At 36.2% G+C, this 21,651-nt stretch overlaps 1 protein-coding gene across 6 annotated transcripts in view; it reads right to left on the reverse strand.

Annotated features, from left to right (window-relative positions):
* Positions 1 to 5,063: 5,063 nt before the first annotated feature.
* LOC141429781 (uncharacterized) overlaps positions 5,064 to 21,651 on the reverse strand; it is a 76,974-nt gene continuing 60,386 nt past the window's right edge. The window contains exons 1-4 of one of the 6 annotated variants that reach the window (XM_074090315.1): positions 17,125 to 17,238; positions 16,116 to 16,231; positions 12,034 to 13,101; positions 5,064 to 7,136 (exon numbers count right to left, since the gene is read on the reverse strand). In XM_074090315.1, coding sequence (XP_073946416.1) covers positions 6,676 to 7,136; positions 12,034 to 13,081 — 1,509 coding nt within the window. In that variant the 5' untranslated portion in view covers positions 13,082 to 13,101; positions 16,116 to 16,231; positions 17,125 to 17,238 and the 3' untranslated portion in view covers positions 5,064 to 6,675. Of the gene's footprint in view, positions 7,137 to 12,033; positions 13,102 to 16,115; positions 16,376 to 17,041; positions 17,105 to 17,124; positions 17,239 to 21,651 lie in introns of those variants that run through there. The other 5 variants (XM_074090314.1, XM_074090313.1, XM_074090317.1 and 2 more) reach the window with 5 other exon arrangements.

Here is a 21,651-nt window from a genome sequence, read left to right on the forward strand (position 1 = left end):
CATTTTATGAATTGGCTAAGGGACATCCGCCATATCGTTCAAAACTTAACGTTTAACGACTTGCCTAGTGACGTTTAGGCAAATCATGAAATTCCTAGGCATATCATGAAATGCCGCCATTCCATGAGTTGACCACAATTAATTGATGTGGTCACAATTAATACTAACGACTCCTCGCTTCGCTCGTCGTAACTAAGTTTTTCTTTTTTTTGACATATCACGATGTGCCCGGTATAGAGCTACGAATATCGATGAATGCGTTGCTCTAATCGATCTGCCGTATTGTTTCTCAGGCACATCGCGATATGCCTGGCTAACTTTTAGGCATATCATGAATGAATATCATGAAATGAAATATACAAAAAACATTTACGGGTTTCCAATACTAGCCAGAATTTATATTTCATGTAAACTTTGGCACACCCATGTACGAGTCCCGCGATGTTACATTGTAACATTGTATTAATATTAGCACTGACGGAAACATAATTAATCACCAAAATTGTTTGCGAGTTACTGGCATTAAATATCAAACTATGAAAAAAACTCAAATGTGTGGAAATTTTACTAACGACTTTCTCTAGTCTGTCAGCCTTGTTTGCTGATGCTATAGAGGTGGACGCTTAATACTCAGTAAATATACTTTAACCCTTTAACCAGGCGAAGGGATATATTGCTCCCACATCTTATATCGGTTACCGTAGTCAGGTTTTAACTCCAAACCTTCTATAAAATATTTTGTCAATCCCTGAAAATAGTATTTTAAGATCTTCATTCACAACACGCTTCTTAATCGCGTAATATATCTTTGGCAGCCGTTTTAATTCACTTGAACTCTAATTTCAGTAAACTACGGAGAAATTCGAACACTTTCCTTAATTTCTATGACACAGAAGTACATAGGTCGAACATTTTTTATTTTATTTTGTAGATTTTGAGTCTTGAAAGGTAATGTAATCGTAAACATTGATAAATATTCATGCTTTATTGTGTACAACCAGAATTAGGATGTGGGTTAACATTATCCCATGGCCTTATTAGAGTTTAACTGTGCGGGAGCTATTCTTCCCATGGCCCGGTAATTGGATTTAAACGGCTGCCAAAGATACATTATTGGATTTTTAAGCGTGCCATAAATGAAGATCATAAAATAATGTTTTCAGTGATTGATACAATGTTTCGTAGTAGATTTGGAGTTAAACCTTGACTATGATAACCGATATAAGATGTGGGAGGAATATATCGCTTCGCCTGATGAAGATATATTAAGACAAAATCCAGTATAACAGTTAAATACTTAGACAGGCGATGGGATAACCGTAACCCACATTTTTATTTCTGGTTTAAAGAACATCTCCGACTTTCGTAAATACAATTTTTACAAGGCGGACAATACGGTTGTAACAGTATTTAAAGTACGTATGAAGACACGCTTGTTCTCAGGGGCCTGGTAAAGGGTTAATTAGTAATCATTTTTAGCCTACATAAACAGTGCATATTCATCTTTCGGGACCGCTTGCGCCATTGTCGACCCCTTCGTCGCATGTCAAGATTGAGCTCAAGGTCGAGCCCATCGAATACAAAATATTCCCCTAGCACCAGAATGCGTGAAAACACCCAGCGATGTCACAAATAACACTAAGCCCACATCCGAGCGACTCATGAAATATTTCTCCTCGCGAATAAGTGATGTAAAAGCCTCTAGCGAGGCCTTCGTAACATATTCCTTCAAAAGAGCTACTCGTAATAAAATAAGTATCTTTTAAAAATACAAGCTCAAGGCAACAGGTGGCGCTGTCAGAGGCAAGGAATGACTGCGGCCAGCTTCTTGTTCTATTGCGTATTCTGTGCACGCGCGAAAGTAACAAGCTCTGTTTAAAAAAGTTAATGGTGTGTTTGAAAACAAGCAAAAAAAACTCGTGAAAGCTTTACTGACAGTTTTTTTTACATAAACAGTTATACTTACTTCAACATCATCATCATATCAGCTGTAGAACGTCCACTACACTGTCCAGTACACTTGTTTGTAGTTAAATAGTTTTGGTACGCATTTTGCACCTTTAACATTATTAATTATACTCACAAAGACATTGGCATTGCTTTTGTTTTGCTTCACGAAGTAACGCCTGATTGACAACGCCATTGTTTGAGAAAAATGTGAAAGTATTTTAAAATATCACTTATCGTGTATTGTAAACCAATACCGTTCCATCCTTTACATTCACCGACGAAACGTCGGATAAAACTTTTATTTTTGCATTTATACGATATCCGCATTCATAATTCTTCGTGCTGCAAAAAACAACGTTTTGTTCGCCAAATATACGATTTTAAGGCCGTGAAATATTATGTGTGAACCTATTTTTAACCGACTTCAAAAAAAAGAGAACGTTATAAATTCGGTTGTATTTTTTATGTTTGTTAAATCAGAAGTGCGTCATTTATGAATCGAATTGATTTTTTTTTTCGTTTGTATAGGAATGCCTTTAATTAAATTAGGTCCCATAAGCACCAAATCAGGATCTGATGATTGGATCCTAAGGAAATCGAGGGAGTTCCCTCGAAGAGTTCTTCAAATATTATAGGGACACTATGATAATTCGAATAACGTCACTTCTTTGAAAAAGCCCGTATCTCAAAAACAATATTTTTACTAAGTGAACTTTATGAACATAATTTCAAGAGTCAATTTTGCTGACGTATTGATTTGAGATACGAGTTTTTTTAAAGTAGTGTCGATATATTTAGTAGTAACGTGCATTTGCTTTTGAAAATCATCATTTGGTGAAGTGGAACTGATGAAGACCACATTTGACCAATGAAGCTACTACTCAAAAAACTTTTTAACAAAAAAATCCTTGACCTTAATCTAGGTAGGTACCAGTTTGAAGTCGGTGCCTCAGCACGAGCCAGGAGGAGTGGACCTATAGTCGTCTACCTGATGGGCTTCTATCACTCCTCCTGGCTGACTTCAAACTGGTACCTAGATTAAGGTCAAACAAAACAGGTATTTTACTTTTTTTCCACCCTTGGGGTGTTTTTTTCCCAAATGTATATAATACCAACTTCAAGGTATACCCTATCTAATAAAAAAAGAATTATGAAAATCAGACTAATCTGTAAAAAGTTATGCCTGGTCATACAGTACAATCAGCGACTGAACAATCAATCATCCCCTGTGTTCCTACCCTTAGGGTAGGAATATTTTTTCCAAATTTAAATGGGACCACTCCGGGGTATACGCTTTCTAATTAAAAAAGAATCATCAAAATCGGACTACTCTGTAAAAAGTTATGCGTGGTCATACATAAATATATATATATATATATATATATATATATATATATTATAGCAAGCTGAAATTGATATCGAATACTCATATCTGCAGTCCCTTGAAGCCTTGAAAAAAACAAACTTTTAAGTCAACGCAATCAAAAGTTACATTCATTAAACAACGTGATTCCATACAAATTGCCGTGCACTGAAAACCTATAGGGTACTTCCAGTTATCCTAGAAACTTGAAATTTGGTGTGAAGGTAGCTGATATAACACAACCAACTAAAAAATACTGAAAATCTTCATTTTTTATGTTTGTCTGTAAATATCTGGAACCAATATAATCTGACCCCACACTGCGTACGTTTTGCTTAGGAGAAGGGCTCTGCTTACACTGGATAAATTAAATCAGTCGGAAAAAGCGGGAAATATCTTCAACACACGATTCCCGTTTACATACCTATAAATGTGTACGGAACCCTCGGTGCGCGAGTTCAACTCGCACTTGCCAGCTGTTTTTATGTGAAAGCGATTTTTTTGCTATAACACCTTGTGTATATGTAACCACCTATGTTTACAAATAAAGATACTTTGACTTTGACTTTGACTTTGACTTTGTTGTAAGTAGTATAATATTATGTTTCATCAAAATCGATTTTAAATAACAATGACGGGGGTTTGCAACTTTTCTAAGTTGGTTTAGATTAAGATTATAATCAGTGGTAGTCGTATTACTATGGAGATAGGTACCATACTTTACATACCACGAGTATTAAGGTAGACGTACGAGTGCTCGTCAGTGTCCCAATAGTTGGCATGGCCTCTCTAATATTATGTCATTAGCAAATAGAGGTAATATGCATCAGCGTGTCGGGCATTAGGACGTTAACCTTATTCGAAGTTGTATTTTTCAAATATTGTACTAGACGGCGCTAACCACAAACCACATTTTGTCTCTTTTTTCTCATTTCACCCTTTGTTAACAGAGCTGTTGGTGTTGGTGCAATAACGTAGGTAACTTGTTTAAACTTTTAAATTAGATTTTGGCTTTAGTTGGTTGGTCAAAGTGTTAGTTTAAAGGAAAAGTCACGTGGTCAAAACAAAGTTTCTTATTTTTTCCTTTAACCCGTCACGCGTCCCAGAGACTACATTAGTCACTAACTTTTTTGTGCGGGGAATTTCTAGACTAGAGACTACCAGTAGTCGTTGTCTCTGGGACGCCTGACGAGTTAAACCTTATTCTTATTGCAAATAAAATTTCTATAACTGTCTTTATTTCTGTTGCATGCCTTGATTGTGTAAATTTGTGTAAATTAAACACGGCAACAAGGCAACTAGGTACCTACCTTATTTCTTACAAAAAATCATAGCTATGAACATATTGGATAAATTAGGTACGCGACATTGTTAACGTAAGGTCACAATAAAATTAAAAAAAATCTTTAAATATTGGAAAAGATTAAAGTATACTTCACTCAATTTAATTCAATTTTAGTTGGCACTTTAGTTAGATACTTACGTTTTTATCCGACTGCGATCGGGCCTAAAAGAAGTAGGTACCTACTTAGTACATTTTTAAGTAAACATGCGCATATGTGTAAAACTTTAGATTTAGCAATGGAATACTAAAAAACAAAATTTCATCAAAGTCCAATAACCGGTTTTAGGATGAAGAAATAAAAAAAAAACACACACTAAAAATTTCGCATTAATAATATTTGTAGGAAAGATTCTAGATGAGATTAAAACCAATACCAAATGGAAAAGTATCAATTTATTGTTTCCACACCTTAATTAGAAGATAACAGTAAACAATCTGAAGTATACCTATTTACAAAGAGCGTTTACCTAGATATTCTCAAACGAAGACGACTAATAATAACAAAATAATAACTTTTAATTCACGAAATAATCTTTGGTACACAAATCACTGTTGTTTCATGAATAAATTTAACTTTATTTCGCCCGAAGTCTAAAATTTATCATTAATAATAGAGTTTCGGAATAGTGATAAAAGAAATGCTTAATGTTAACTAAGTATGGCTTTGTAGTTATAATATTGCTAATGGTAATATTTCTTGAAACGAAAAACCTTATTATAGTCATATCAACTAAGAGCCATATCTTTAAATATAAGTTTAGTGACAAATTGATAAAATCAAGTTTAATATGATTGAAGAAAATATCAACTTTATTACAAACTAGCTATTGCCCGTGACTCCGTCTGCCGAAAATTCGTTTATCGCTGAAACTATGCAATTTTCCGTGATAATAATTATCATTTTGTATGAATTTTCTAAGGTCTTAAATAATGTTCATGCAACTTAGTTTTTACAGGTTTGCAAAAAACATTTTTTTCTACTTTTTAGGTCCAAGAATGCACCTAAAATGTTGTAGCTTATTTTTTTTTGCAGTACTCATAATTTAGGTAAACATTTGCTTGCTTGCTTCGTTGCCACTATTAAGGCGGAACCACTTTCGAAGAAAATTTATATCACTTTGTCTGGATTTTACCACGTACTTTACCAAATACAAGGTGTCAGTTTTGAGTTTTATCTGGGTAAAACACTTTAATAAGACTTATATTTTATAAATGTATAGTACTCAAACATTGATATTGTACAAAGCAAGTCTTAGATTAAAAAAAAATCACTTTTTAAACGTTGATATGTCACATATTTTCACAATTACATAAGCACAGATATTTAAAGTATCTTGAGAATCAAAATTCGTTTTGTCACGGACTTTTTATTTAGTGGATGACGTTAGTGGACTATCTTGCATGATCTAAGATTTTTTAGTAGAACTTGTTTCATCAGTCTTGTATAAATTGCCACGCGAAGATTACGTTTGACTGAAGCGAAAATTGTAAAAGTGCAAATCCGAATAATTGCAAATAAATACTTATCACAAGCATTTATATCTTAGAGTCTATAACAACATCTGGAATGAGATTCGAAATCAATTATACTTATCTTTTCTTAAACTTTACTTACATCTAAGTAGTAAAAATAGATCCTTATCATATTACTTCAAATCAGATATGTCATAGATATATTATGATGAAAATAAATCACCTTCTTTATCCTAATATCTCTAAAAAAAATATGTTACTGTTTCTACGAACTAAAACCCGGCTACAAAACCGAATGTTCTAGAAATTGTGTGTGTCAAATAATTTTCAATTAAGTATTATATAAATTTACACATTTGTACATCTATATAAGCCTTAAAAACATTTAATCCGATCTAATGAAATAAACGCATCATAGTATCTAAATGTTCTGGTAATCTCGTAGGATAATCTTCAGAATTTACAATGTGATATTATACCTATCTTACATAAAAGTAATTGTTATAATTATTCGAATTTAACTTAACTTATCCTATTTTTTTAACTACAACGTCGTTAAAAGTCTTAAGAATACAAATAACTTCACTGTCACTGATAAAACTAAGGGTCCAGAAGATGAAAAGAAGAATTTGACTTCATCTTGAGTGGGTGGCGAGAACGATGCCTCATAGAACAACTTATTGGGGCACGGAAGCAATTCCGTAGATATTTCTAGCAGCTTTTTCCTGTACTCGATTTTTGTGTTTTCTAATGTGTCATCTTGCATCGTATCGTCGTATTTGTCTTCGTCGAAATCGTCGTTGGTTTCGTAGTCTTGTATGTTTGGGGTGATGGGGTTATTTTTAGGAATGTCGTTTGTCTTTATTTTCTTATTGAGTTCCGTTCTGAGTTTGCTGTCCATCACGCAGTTGAGGCGGTCCAGAGAGGCTTTGATGCGTTTGCTGCGGGTCTCGTTTTTGAGTTTGTGGAGCCAAAGAAGGCGGCAGTCGCAGGTTAGCTTGTTACCTGAGGAAGATAAATTAGTTTAGTATTTAGTAGTAAAACATGAAGTTAAATTATTTGGAATCAAGGATTCGATTGTCAGTATCATCATAAAAATAATAAATAAATATCACGGGACAATTGATACCAAATTGACCTATTCCTAAACTAAGGAAAGCATCCTTATATAGATAAAAATATATTAAACGTTCAAAACTCGAGAAGAAATATTCGTATTATTCATACTTTCGGTCCCAACCGGGGATCGAACACGGGTCCTCAAGCTATTATAATTAGTACTATTAGTTATTCTGTGCCTCTAGCTTTGTAGTCAAGTTCTCCAAGCATTTGGCTTTCCGAGCGGCGGTTGTTTACGTTGATATTAGGACATACCATGCCAGTATTAAGTACAAATACTGGGCTCATGTTACTTCAAAACGTTTTCAGTATGAACTCTCTATAGGCGTTACAAGTTGATCAGTATAATGTTAATGTTAAGCATTAACGTTAGAAAGTTATGATTTCTATGAAAAATTACAAATAATGCTACTAATTGTGGACAAAGAAACATAATATAAGATTTATACTTTTTTCATGCATTTTCAAGCAAAAACACGTTAATAATGAAGAAATTCCGATTTACAATAAATAAGACTAGCAAATCAAAACACTCATTACAAATACATCGTGTGAATGTTACGACAAAACACTGTAACTTTAGGTACTGGCCGAAGAACGGGTGAGTTTTGCTTTGGCAAAACACGGTATCTGGAGGTACAGTGTTTAGTCGTTAGTGTTTAGTGTTAGTAGTAATTTGAAGGATGTTTTTCAATGTTAGTTTTATTTTATTCGACTGGATGGCAAACGAGCAAGTAGGTCTCCTGAGGGTAAGAGGCCACCACCACCCATAGACACCTGCAACACCAGGGGGATTGCAAATGCGTTGCCAATCTAGAGGCCTAAGATGGGATACCTCAAGTGCCAGTAATTACACCGGCTGTCTTACTCCCACGCCGAAACACAACAGTGCAAGCACTGCTGCTTCACAGCAGGATTAGCGAGCAAGATGGTGATAGCAATCCGGGCGGGCGGGTAGAAAATTAGTGTACCTACTTACTTTTAGTATGTATATATAGATTAGAGTCTAAAAATCTAATTTAACAGTGGTACCACAAACACTGTAACTTGAGTTAGGTAGGTACAATGTTTTGTCATAGCACGGCAGAATTATAATATTTTGTAGTATGCATTATGTCAAATGATTTACTGCGACTAAACAAATTTGACCGAGCTACGTTCTAATCCGCAGTCCAGTTCCTAGCGTACTAAATAACACTGTTCTAACACAAAATTAATTTCGCAAAGCATTCGCCGCGCTCCCACCGGTGTAATTTGTTTAATTTCAAATTAGCAGTAAGCGGCTTACAACGACACAGCCCTCACACACTCAAACCAGGATAGAATTAGGTTATATTATGCACTATGCAGCTTTAAAATAAAGACCTAATAACAAACAGTATGGAAAGTTAGGATGTGAACTTTTAAGCGCGTCGAATTTTAATTTTTGCCCATTAATAGAGTTCCATATGACCGCAAAACGGAACTGTAAAGCAATTGGTAAACATAAATTAATGTTACATAATATAAATTTTCCTTATAAATGATAATTAGATTCGTTTAAATCTTTAAAAATAAGGATTAGAATCTAAGCGGAAAAGTTTTGACGTTTATTGAAATAAACAGATTTTTTTATTACGAAGGTTATTTGTGTTAGTGGCAGCCCTTATTTTCACAATTAGCTCGGTAAAATATTAAGTAAGTTATCATCGAGTAAAAATCATTCAATTTTCCAAAACAACGCAAATTTCGGTTTACGTTTTACCAAATTGTACTGCGAATAAAAAAAAACAAAAGATAATCAGTAATATGAAGCGCTACAGAGGTTTGCCATGTTACATCATCTAACTACATCACGAGTTTTGTCTGTACGCCCCTTTATTAGCTTCACTTGATGGATCACCATCACTAAGAAGGCTGTATAAGAAATAGGCATATTAAAGAAATAAGATGATGTCCACCAACAGTACTAAAGGTGCTGAAGGTACCCATGGGCGGCGGTGGTTACTAACCATCAGGTAGACCCAGCTTTGTCCGCCATTGTTTATGCAACATTAAGTTATATTTTTTATACAACGTATAAACACATGTTATATTACATAAGTATAGGTTATACACAAACGAAACAAAGGTTTAAAGTAAACAAAATTAGTCTACTGCTTTTCTTTATTTACTGTGGGTGTTGGATTAAATCGTACAGCCTGAAGCCGGTTCTAAGATAAGGCTACTGAATTAACTAACTGACTTTAATTGTATCACTAAATTCCGTTGCAACAAGAATAAGTATGAGATAGCATGCATAAAGGGAACTTGTTGGTCTCGAGATTGTATTATTGGGTAGTTTCATGGGTAAAAAACCGGCCAAGAGCGTGTCGGACAAGCCCGGAATAGGGTTCCGCAGCAATTATGAAAAAATTAAGTAATATTTTTCTAAGAATTTCGTATTTTGTACGGAATATTCCAAGTTTAGGTATATTTTATACCTTAGGCTCAAGAAAACTTAACCGGTATAGTTTTCCTTGTGAGTTTGATATACTTACTACCATCTTCAATTTTTTCGAATTTTTCCAACCACCGGTTTAGATTTAAGAGGGGGGAAACGCTAGAACTTAATGAAAACTTGCACTTTAAAGTTGAATATTTTGCAAACACATCACTGAATCGAAAAATCGCTTTAGCAACCCCCCAATGGTTTTAAAAGACCTATCCAACGATATTCCACACTAAAAGGTTGGATGAGAAAAAAAAAACACCCCACTTTAAGTCTGAATGTATTTTTTTTTTTATTATACCATTTTATCGGCATAGTTTACATATATAAGGTGCGGCCAAACTGCTGCTTAAACACGGTGACGGTATGGAATCGCAGTGACGCATCGTATGCGCACCGTTTTTTTGCATGCTTTCCACACCGGTGGTAGATTTTTTTTGACATTCATAAGTGCTTGTTATAGCCTAAATTGAATAAAGATATTTTTACTTTGACTTTGACCGCTGCTTAAAATACGCAAACGGTACGGAATCGCAGTGACGTGCCGTAAACGTCACGACTTTTGTTCGGTAAAGACCTGAAGTTTACGACACGTCACTGCGATTCCGTATTTTAAGCAGCGGCGTGGAGAGCATGCGATAAAAACGGTGCGTCACTGCGATTCCGTGCCGTGACCGTTTTTTAAGCAGCGGTTTGGTCGCACCTATATTCGTGCAAAACTACAGCTTTCTAGCATTGATATTCCCTTAGCAAAGCCGCAGACGGACAGACAGACAGGCATGGCGAAACTATAAGGGTTCCGTTTTGCCATTTTGGCTACGGAACTCTAAAAAATAGAATTTTTAGGACACCAACCTATTCAGTAGCTTGAAGTGAACATTTTTGTTAAGGAACCTGGAGAGTGAGAGAAGCGTGAGTTCGCTATATTTTTGGGTGCAATACCTTGTAGTCTGTGTTCCAAGCTTTGCCATACTTGTCACGGATGTCACATAAAACAGTTTAGGTAAGCCTGTGGGAATTGAGTTTTTACGGCGCACTCCATTGTCGGATTTGACTATGTATTCGAGATTTATTATTAGTTTATATTACGTCGTTTATATTACGTTAACTTTACACGCGGCTTCGCACGCTAAATTCCCACGGGAGGTAGGTACCAAGAACTACATCGTGAATTTCATTCACGTTGCATATAAAACACCCGTTTTATTTAAAAAAATAAATAAATATCATGGGACAATTGACACCAATTATTATTGACCTAGTCTTAAACTACGCAAAGCTTGTATTATGGATACTAGGCAACGGATAAACTTACTTATATAGATAAAAAGTCAACAACCCAGTGAATTTATATGTTTTTTAAATAAAGAGCCTCATACTGTCGTTCAGTTTGATTAAAATAACTAAAGACAAAAAAAAATAACCATAGCAAATTAGATTAAAACGAAACCTTGCATCTGAAAGACACGTCTTGGTGTCGTGGTTCATAGAAAACATACAAACTGGGTTAAATTGCAAGAAGTAAAAGCTAGCTGCAGCTAGCTAGTTTTACTGGGCATCTTTTAAGATATTGTCTTACAGCTTTCGCTAGTTACGTTTGCGTCTTACTTTTTATTTGCAATGGAAAAATATGACTTCAAGCAAAGCAGCTTTTAAAACACGGACCAAGTATTGCCAACGAAAACATTTTATGTAGTGCAGGTATAAGTAATGTGGAATTTAAATAATTAATTATACGCAGTAGGAAAGTGATTTTTTTTTTAATTATGTAACTTTTTCAAATTCTAAACTAATGACAAGTGTTTTCGCAAATATTTAGTAAAAGAAGGTTAATAAAAAGCGTTTTTTTTGTGTCTCTCTTATGTGTTTGATCAAGTTTGAACATAAAACTATCATGAGACCCACTCATATCTAATTATATTGACCCCCGAAACATGTCGAGCTAAACTCGATTTAAGGCGTGAGTATCCGGGTCAATATAATTTAATATGAGCCAACAAGTTTGTGAATTTTACAATTTTATTTTTAATAACTTCTGTTTTTTTTATTTGGTCAAAAAGTAAATTAGGCAGGTTATAAACCGCTGTAATTTAGGTTTTAATATACCATGTATTAAAAATATTATTTTGTACAAAGAACGATCAGCTGTTTTTGTCAATACCACTTCGTTAAAGAACTTTACAACGTCGTCATACAATCTTATTGTACACTAGATTTTATAACAGTTTCATTGCCCATAAATAACAACAAATTTATGTTGTATTAAATAGACAGAAAATTAATTTAAACAAGAAGTTATCGTTACAAACTTACCGTCAAGAGAGATTAAAGCGTAATTCGACTTCATGTTTTCCAAGACACTTTGCATAGTCTCCTGCTTTAGAGTTTCCAAATTGTTATTCCTCAAATCCAAAACAGTCAACTTCTGAAAATCGTCCAACACGCCGTCGTCTAATGTTCCCAACTTATTATCAGCCAAATAAAGTTTTCTCAGTTGTGTCAATCCGCCGAAACCCCTCTCTGATATAAATTCTATTTCGTTCCCATCCAGGTAAAGTTCTTGGAGGCTCCAAAGTTCCGAGAACGCCAAGTCACCTATCATCGTCAATTTGTTGTTTCTCATGTCAAGAGTAATCAGGTTGGACAGACCTTGGAAGTTCTCTCTAATTACAACAGTCAGTAAATTACTGTCAAGCTCCAGCTTTACCAGGTTACTGAGGTGCTTGAAGCAGCCGTCGTGAAGCACACTGATTGTGTTCTTCGACAAATACAGCCGCTGAAGGTTCGGTAATACATAGAATATGTCTCGTTTGAGCTCTGATATTTGATTTTCCACCAAACTGACGTTTGACAGCATTATCAGATGAGCAAAGGACATCTTTTCCAGTTTGGTTATTTTGTTCTTTGGAAGTGTTATTTCTCTCAATGTCGAAGAGTTTGTGAACGCAAAAGATGGCACGGCAGATATGTTAGCGTATTGAATGTTGAGGTACTGTAACCGTTCTAGACGGATGATCACTTTTGCTGGAATGTACGTCAGGCCGCCATCTGCTCGAACGTTGAATGTTAGCCTTTCTATTTTAGGTTGCGAATAAAAGTTCGACCAGAACGGATCGTCCTCAGCAATGCCGCCGTTGAACACCCAACAGTCGGCCTTCGTCGCTGTTTTCATCTTTGTGCTCTCACAATAGCAATGAACCTTGGACCCTCTGTCCTGAATATCGCAAATGTTAACGTATTGTGAGTAAACACTTTTGTCGTTCTTCCATCTCCGCTTGTCGTTCTGCCGGCTTTCCGTTACGTTGATTTCAATCGTCGCGAAGGCAATCATCAGGATTAGATATTTAAGGTCCATCTTCATTCACATCGGGCGATCTTTATCTGTAACAAAGAAAGGGCGTTTAGCAGGAGTTCTCTTTGTTCTTTTCTTATCTTACGCTTTGTGCCGTGCATTAGCGAAGTTGCTGATAAGGTGTATTGAAGTCGGACGTTAAGGTACCATTAGCGCGACATCATTGACACTTGAGCTCGCGAAAAAGGCACCGAGTTAAATTTTGTTCTACGAGACAAAGAAATAGTTAAGCGAGAATCCCATTAAGTCGCAGTTAAGTTTAGAACTCTGCCGATGCCGCCGATTGAATTTTAAAATGGCATCGTGTGAAAGTTTAACGATCACCCTTAACAAGTTGCAATTGTTTGCTTTCAAACCTAGTGAGTTACATCAAACTCGAAACAACCAGCAGTCTTGTTAAAAACTTGAAAAAGGTGTTAAAGATAAGATATAAGAAAACGGAGTGGCAAATGGGCAAGTGTGTCATTTATTGGTAAGTAAGCGTAACTACACCCGCATTAAAGGATAGCTTAAGCGTTGCCAGCGTTGAAGGCTAAGTATACCTCATGTCTTATTCTTCACACCGGAACACAGCAAAACTACTGCTACTTGGCGGCAGGATTAAAGAGTAAGTCGGTCCCCTCAATATATTAAAAGATATCGAGAATATGACTGGAAAATAAGACTTAATACCTAGGCGAGGACTAAAACTTATTTAGAAACACCTAGACATAAGACAATGTTAGTTTAATTGAGGGTCCTTGAATACAACGAGTCTTTTCCGAGATAAATATAAAATAATTGCTTGTTCATAGGCAGGGAGCGTAACTTTGGTGCCAATGACAGACGTATGACGTCAAGCTAAATACAGTGTTAGTCAATTTTCATGGATGGTTTTGGGATTTGGAATTGCCAGAAGTTTTACGCAAAGAACTATTTTTAAAGTCATTGCCTAAAAAACATAGTTTTACATGAAGAAAGGTTTTGACCTTCATCAATATTTTGCTCCAGGTTCGGTTATGAGGATTATGACCAGTACAACACCAATTTATAACTGGCTGGAGATTCGAGAGTTATATTGCCAGAGGGCAATCACTCAGGGCATGTGAAATTTATTATTTATGTAAATAAAAATGAAGATGCGATATTATGTTGCGATCTTAAGCATTCTGCATACTTTGTGATCCAACGAAACATTTGTTGTGTTGTTTCATTTACTCGAGGAAAAATATTTTTTGTTGCAATTAGTTTACCGAGTAAAATTTTATTCACATCGTATTTTAAATTTACAACACCACTTAAATATTAAGAATCATTGCAGTATTGTAATTTTGTGTTTAAAAAATCCTATATGTGACTTTACGTTATAATGACGTCACCCGCACCTAAGTTACGCTCCCTGTTCATAGGTATTACCAGTATTACATATTATGTAAATATATATAGGTTTAGTTCCAGAGCAACGAAAGTACTAAAAGAAATTTGCTAATAACCCTTCCCATAAAAAAAGAATCATCGGCCAATATAAAGTGGTTAGCCCTGAAATGATAATAAAGCTTAAAAGTGCATTAATTGCCTTTGTCACGCCAGCATCCTGTCGTGTGTCCAATTAAGCCCAATAAGCGCTTCATTAAGCTTTGAGGCACAACTAAAATGTCATTTAACTCACTAAAACTGACTACCTTTAATTAGCGGAGACGATACTTTAATGGGAATAGTTAAGACAGCCATGTTCTTGGATACGGTAAAAACTTGTATTACAAGTACCTATTAAAAAAAAAATGCTTCCAAATAAAAAACCTCATTCAAATCGGTCCACCCGTTTAAAAGCTACGGTGCCACAGACAGACAGACACACAGATACACAGACAAACATAGCGGTCAAACTTATAACACCCCTCTTTTTACGTCGGGGGTTAAAAAGGTAAATATAGCATTTTTTGTTTGCTCGGATGACCAATAAAATAAAAAAGGAGCTTCAGAAATCGCTTGTATTTTATTCTTAATCTTCTGATCGTCACCATCGTCAAATCCTGCCTAAATTTGTCCCACTGGTGGGATTGTAACGGCTTAAAACTTCGCGTCCACTACATCGGAATCGGAGCGTACGGAGCGGACGGATTTGTTGCTTTGTATGGATTTCTATGGTACTGCGTGCACTAGGTCGGTATTTCTTATATATAATACAAAACAACAAATCCGTACGGTGCGTACCTTCGCTCCGAATTCGATGCAGTGGACGCGCAACTTAAGTCGCATTTCTCGCGCGTACCATACGGTTCACACACACCATTGCACTGCTATGGAGGTGTATGCAGGTTACCCACCTCGCGATATTTTCCTTTACCGAAAAACTGATGCTAAATTTTAAATATGGTTTTGCACATACATTCCGAAAAGATCAGAGAATAATATTATGCTTCAGAGATCATTAGGTAGGTCTAACCCGATTGGCTACCACTAGGATGCTAACAGCTACGCTGTAAGCAGCATAGGGTAGAAGTATCGTTTGTGGCCATTGCACCGTTTATGGCCATTTATTGTTTAAATATACGTTTTAAATAAATTTGTGTTAATAAAACATTACAAATTTAATTCGTTTCAGTATACACTTTTGAAACCTCACTAAACTAACGAAAGTCCTGGAAAAGATCGCTCTTAAGCGATAACACCGCCTATTGCTTACCTTGTAATTTTCTCTCTGTGTAACTGTTTTCTATATCGCTTACTATTTCTGGTGTACAATAAAGTGTCATTGTATACGGTGCTAAGGTGGCCAAAAACGGTACTTCTACCCTATCTTGTTTATCTAGTAAAAAACCATACATTCGGAGTCCTACTCCACTTATAGAAAACCTGAAACCTTTGTCTAACCAACTTGGAATCACAACTGTTCCGCATCTTTCTGGCACAGGTAAGACAAGGATAGAAAGAGACGGCGGATGCGATCGCGAACGTCAGCGTGAGAGACAACAGAGCCTGATCGGTAGTTTCAGTCTTTTCATTTCATTTCAAATCAAATCTTTTCTTTTTCAAAGATGTAGTCGAAACGCAAAACAAATACCTGCAGTTGGATGCAACTTCAGCTTTTCTCTTCCAATGAATGCTTCGGGTTTTTTTTTTAGTTCCACTTTATTTATTGTCCTTCCATGCCTTTGTAGTTTTACTTAAAGAAATGGACTTTAACGGAGACATAAATTTATGCAGTATCGAGAAGTCCGTGCAATTTGAAGAGCAACCTCAAAGTTGTGTTTCTTCACGACAAAAAAGAGGTGTGTTATAATTACTTTGACAAAACTTTTGTTTGTCTGTGGCATTAAAGCTCTGAAATGGAAGGACCGATTTTGATGCGGTTTTTTTAAGTGAAAGCGAGTTTCGTGGCGTTGTTGCTTAGCTATGTTTGATAAAAATCGGTTCAGTCGTTATTGAGATATTGAACATTGAAATGACAATGTCATAATATTTGAAGTTAACGGAAAGTTACAAAGTTCAAACTTTCAAAGTGTTTTGTCGTTCAGAAACAAAGAAAAATGAACATTAGGTACTCGTGGCATTTTTTGTACATAAAACTGACCGTGATTGATGACATCTACAGTATCGTTAAGTTCAGATGAGGCCAAAGGTGTATCTCACTGGTTCAGTAACAGCCTATTCACTCTAGCCTTGAAGAGCCCTAGATTGTATTTATTCGGAAATACAGACAACGGGAGCGAATTCCATTCCTTAGCAATTCGCATTACAAGTGTAACAACAAAAATTGTAGAATGAAGAAACGTAGAAATAAATTATCGCGAATCAATCGCGTAAGCTTAGGAACTTTTTTTTACAGCCTTAAGGGATAACAAACTTGAATATTTGTATGTTGTAAAGGGGAAAATAACTTTGCTACACGCCGGTAGATGGCAGTGTACGCCTTTTGTGTCAGGGTAACGGCATGTCGCCTTGAATTCTATAAAAGGTATTGTAAATGAACACAGTTACTTTGCTCACCCGCGACATTAGGTATTTTATGCAAAAAATGTGTAAAAATGTGTATTCGTGTAGTTCCTCCACTTTACTGTGAGAATACACACAAACCCATCACCACACATCACCACACCGCACTGACGCATTTTGAATTCAACCAAAGCTCGTCTTCAGAGCAACCCAACCGTTCACGAAAACTACCAGATGTGTGACTAACAAACCAAAAAAAACGTTTTAATTTGTCACTGTAACTCCCCAAGTACCCACTTTATTTTTCTCAAACAAACTACCCACAAAAATTAATAAACTTTAATCATCACATAAAACTTGATACCTGGAATTTTTGTTTAACAAAAATGTGTGTTTATATTCATGAATTGTTGTTAGGTATACTCGATGTATGTATGTAAACTCTTTATTGTAAAAAAGAAAAGAAACAAAACACAATTGACAAAAAGAAGAAGTAGTTTTATGAAAATGCTTGACTTTCATTCAGAGACCAATTCATGCTCGTAGATTATTCGATTATTATCATTTTAATTAAATGCTTGCACGAATTCCTATTCCTGAGAAAAAGTGTATTGACAAACAGACGAATAGAGAGACGACAACGAAATGATTTTATAAGGGTTCCTTTCAAGACACAACCCTAAAAATATAGTTATCGCGACAAATCTTACTTACGCCAAAATAAACAACCTACGAACGCGAATTTTGTTTTCTAATGCCATGGCAACCCCGCATACAATTTGCCGACAAAATATAATGTAAAACTTAGGTGAATGACCTAGCTTTAAGTACAGTACAGAGGGGGTTTATGAGTAACGGGACACAGTGGGCGGAATTTATGAGTGCCCTGATAATTAACACGGAATAAAAGTGGACACGAGCCTGCTAGAATAGGCTTAATGACCAAATAGTTCGAATGTATGATTGACTAGCCTGTTACCCACGACTCCGCCCGCGTATAATTCGTTTGTCGCTAATTCGTGGGAACTATACAATTTCCCAGGATAAAAACTATCGTATGTCCTTCCCGGGAACTCAAACTATCTGTGCACCGAATTTCTGTGTAACGTGTTCTGTGTAACGGTTTTGAAGTTATGAAGTACCTAACAAACAATCAAATAAACAAACAAACAGACTTACAAACTTTCGCTTTTATATTATTAGTGGGATATTTCGTGTCACAATGGAAAAAAATAATAGTTTGGTCTTCACGCGTTTAACGTCGCGTGCCGTCACGCCGTGCGACAATTTAAGCACGGCCCCCACTCTCGAACTTTGTTGCACTTCGTCTAATTTTTTTTTAATTGACAAAACCCCTAACCCTTAAGGGCTTATTACACTTGACTAAATTTAGGATCCTGAATGATTTAGGATACTAAATTTAGTCAAGTGTAATAAGCCCAGCCCAGCCCAGCGCTGGTCTTATTTGTCTGGTTTTTCTGTGCATCTAGATTTCAGTTTGTATTTTCGATATGGGTTTTACGGGATGACCGTAAAAATAACAAAAATTTGGAGTTGAAATAAAAAATACAAAAAGATTCCAAAACCCAATCTTAAGTGTAATAAGCCCTATCTATACTATCTAATATATTAGGTATTAAATATATTGACCCGGATAACTCACGTCTTAAATCGAGTTTAGCGTGACATGTTTCGGAAAACATGTCGGAAAACGTGACCTGCACAACCTGTGAAGTAATTCAATGGTGCGTGAGAGGTTACCTGTCCGCACTAGGCCCGTTTTCGTTGGACACGTGTCTTTCTTTACTTCTTAAGTCATCGGAGTGTCTGCCAAATCAGGTCAGCTTGACAGTAACTGATTTCCAACTAGGCAACGGACCCGATGAAGAAGCGTATAATCAACTTCTATACATCGGGGTTTTTTTTTAAACTCTGTAAGCGCGATGTAGAACACCAACATTGTTTAAGTTAGTGTCGAAATTTGGAACTAAAGCAAACTGATACTAAAACTGCTGGTTTAAAAAGATAGTGGCGCCGCTCGTCGCTGCAATGGTAATATTTTACTAGGGTTGAGATGCATTGTAAAGTGAGCGTTAAGCCATTGGAATGGAGTACCTACTGACTAAGCTATTTCAAATTACTTGTCTAGCGAGCGAGGATTTAAAAGGAAGCGGCTGTTCATTGATCTCTCGAACGCTGAACTAAATGATTTGTTTTTTTTGTAGCTCCATTATATATTTTTTGTGTATTTTTAATATAATCTAAAGAAGTAGTTATTTAATAACCTTAATTACATTTGAAATTTACCACGAGCTACGATGAAGGAAAATATCGTGACGGAACCTGAACAAACTGCGAAGCAATGAGGGCTATCGTTTTTTGTCTCACTAGATGGCGCATTGTTGCGTGAGGTTTTTAAGTATGGCTTTCAAAGTCTATTATTACGGGCGTGAAAACAAAGTTTAGATTAAAATAATATTTAATACACCTTAAAACCGTACCATAAAAATATCGAGCATGCCACAGTGTTGCATAGTCCCCGTTTTGTTCGGAAAAAAGGGAGGACAAAGGTTTCCGAAAGCCAAAACTGTCTCAAAACACAGACATTCATTGCCCCGGAACGCATATTTGCCATAATTAATTTCACATGTTGCAAAATATTCACAAAATTATTCTAATTATAAATAAACCCGCGTAGCTCACCCAAAAACTATGAGATTTGACATTTCGGAGACCTCACGCTACACTAGCGCCTCCAGTGGCGAATTCATTCGCGATAGCCCTCATTCAATTCAATGGTGTGTGTGAAGTTCGCAATCCGCACTGGGCCCGCGTCAGCACTAGGACGTATAGGCTGGTATGGTGATGATAACTGACGACAACAAAAAAGTGGGTCTAATTTACCTCATAGTGGTGTGCCAATCGCACATCCTGTAATGGACGAATCCAAGCAGAATAGTGACGAAAGGCTGGTTGGTTTTTCATTGAGGTTCGTTTTGAGTCTCTGACAATTTGCTTGACACGTTGTCTTTACTTCCTGTAGAAGTCATCGGAGCGTCTGCCAAATTAGGTCAGCTGGACAGTAACTGATTTCCAACTAGGCAACGGACCCGTTAAAGAAGCGTAATCAAGTTCTATATATAGGGAATTTTTAAAAAACTCTGTAAGCGCGATGTAGAACAGCAAAGTTGTTTTAGTTAGTGGCGAAATTTAGAACTAAAGCAAACTGATACTAAAGCTGCTGGTTTAATAAGATAGTGGCGCCGCTCTCCGCTGCAATAGTAATGTTTTACTAGGGTTGAGATGCAATATGAAGTGAGCGTTAAAGCGTTGGAATAGAGTAGTATTTCAAATAACTTGTTTAGCGAGCAAGGATTAAAAGGCAGCGGCTGTTCATTGATCTCTCGAACGCTGAACTAAATGATTGCTAAGATTTTTTACATTTAGGTTTTTGTTATTTTTTTGTAGCTCCATTATATATTTTTTTCGTGTGTATTATTAAGATAACTACGAAACAAGTAGTTATCTAATTAACCTTAATTACATTTGAAATTTACCACGAGCCTGTGAAGGAAAATATTGTGAGGAACCTGCACAAAACTGCGAAGCAATTCAATGGTGCGTGTGAAGTTCCCAATCCGCACTGGCCCGCGTGGCACTATGGCCCAAGCCCTCTTGTTCTGAGAGGAGACTGTGCCCAGCATGGGACGTATATAGGCTGGGATGATTAATTAATGTTATCTAAAAAAGTAGTTATTTAATAAACTTAATTACATTTGAAATTTACCACGAGCCACGAAGAAAAATATTGTGACGGAACCTGCACAAAACTGCGAAGCAATTCAATTCAATGGTGTGTGTGAAGTTCACAATCCGCACTGGGCCCGCGTCAGCACAACGGCCCAAGCCCTCTCATTTAGTGAGGAGCCTGTGCCCACCACTAGGACGGCTGGTATGATGATGATAACTGACGAACAAAAAAAGTGGGTCTAATTTGCCTCATAGTGGTGTTGCCAATCGCACATCCTGTAAATGGGACGATCCAAGTAGAATAGTGACGAAAAGGCTGGTTGGTTTTTCAATGAGGTTCGTTTTGAGTCTTTGACATTTGTTTGACATGTGTATTTTACTTCCTGTAAAGTCATCGGAGTGTCTGCCAAATTAAGTCAGCTGGACAGTAACTGATCCGACGAGGCAACGGACCCGACTAATAAGTGTAATCGAGTTGTATATATCGGGAATTTTTTTAAAACTCTGTAAGCGCGATGTAGAACAGCAAAGTTGTTTTAGTTAGTGGCAAAATTTGGAACTAAAGCAAACTGATACTAAAACTGCTGGTTTTAAAAGATAGTGGCGCCGCACTCCGCTGCAATGGTAATGATGTACAAGGGTTGCAATGCAATGTGAAGTGAGCGTTAAGCCATTGAATAGAGTAGCTATTTTGAAATTATTTAGTAGCGAGGTTAAAGGTAGGGTGTTGAGTTGATCTCTCGATCGTTGAACTAATGATCGGTAAAAAAAAAAGTTAATTTTGATTTTTTTGTAGCTCTTTTATTTTCTCTTGTATTATTATTTTTTAAGATTTATTGAATACATTAGTTGTAGCTTCATTTACTACATACCTAATAATATTTAATAACATAACTGTCCGGGAACAATGTAGT

This window comes from Choristoneura fumiferana, chromosome 7 (assembly GCF_025370935.1).
Source record: "Choristoneura fumiferana chromosome 7, NRCan_CFum_1, whole genome shotgun sequence".
Lineage (NCBI taxonomy): Eukaryota > Metazoa > Arthropoda > Insecta > Lepidoptera > Tortricidae > Choristoneura > Choristoneura fumiferana.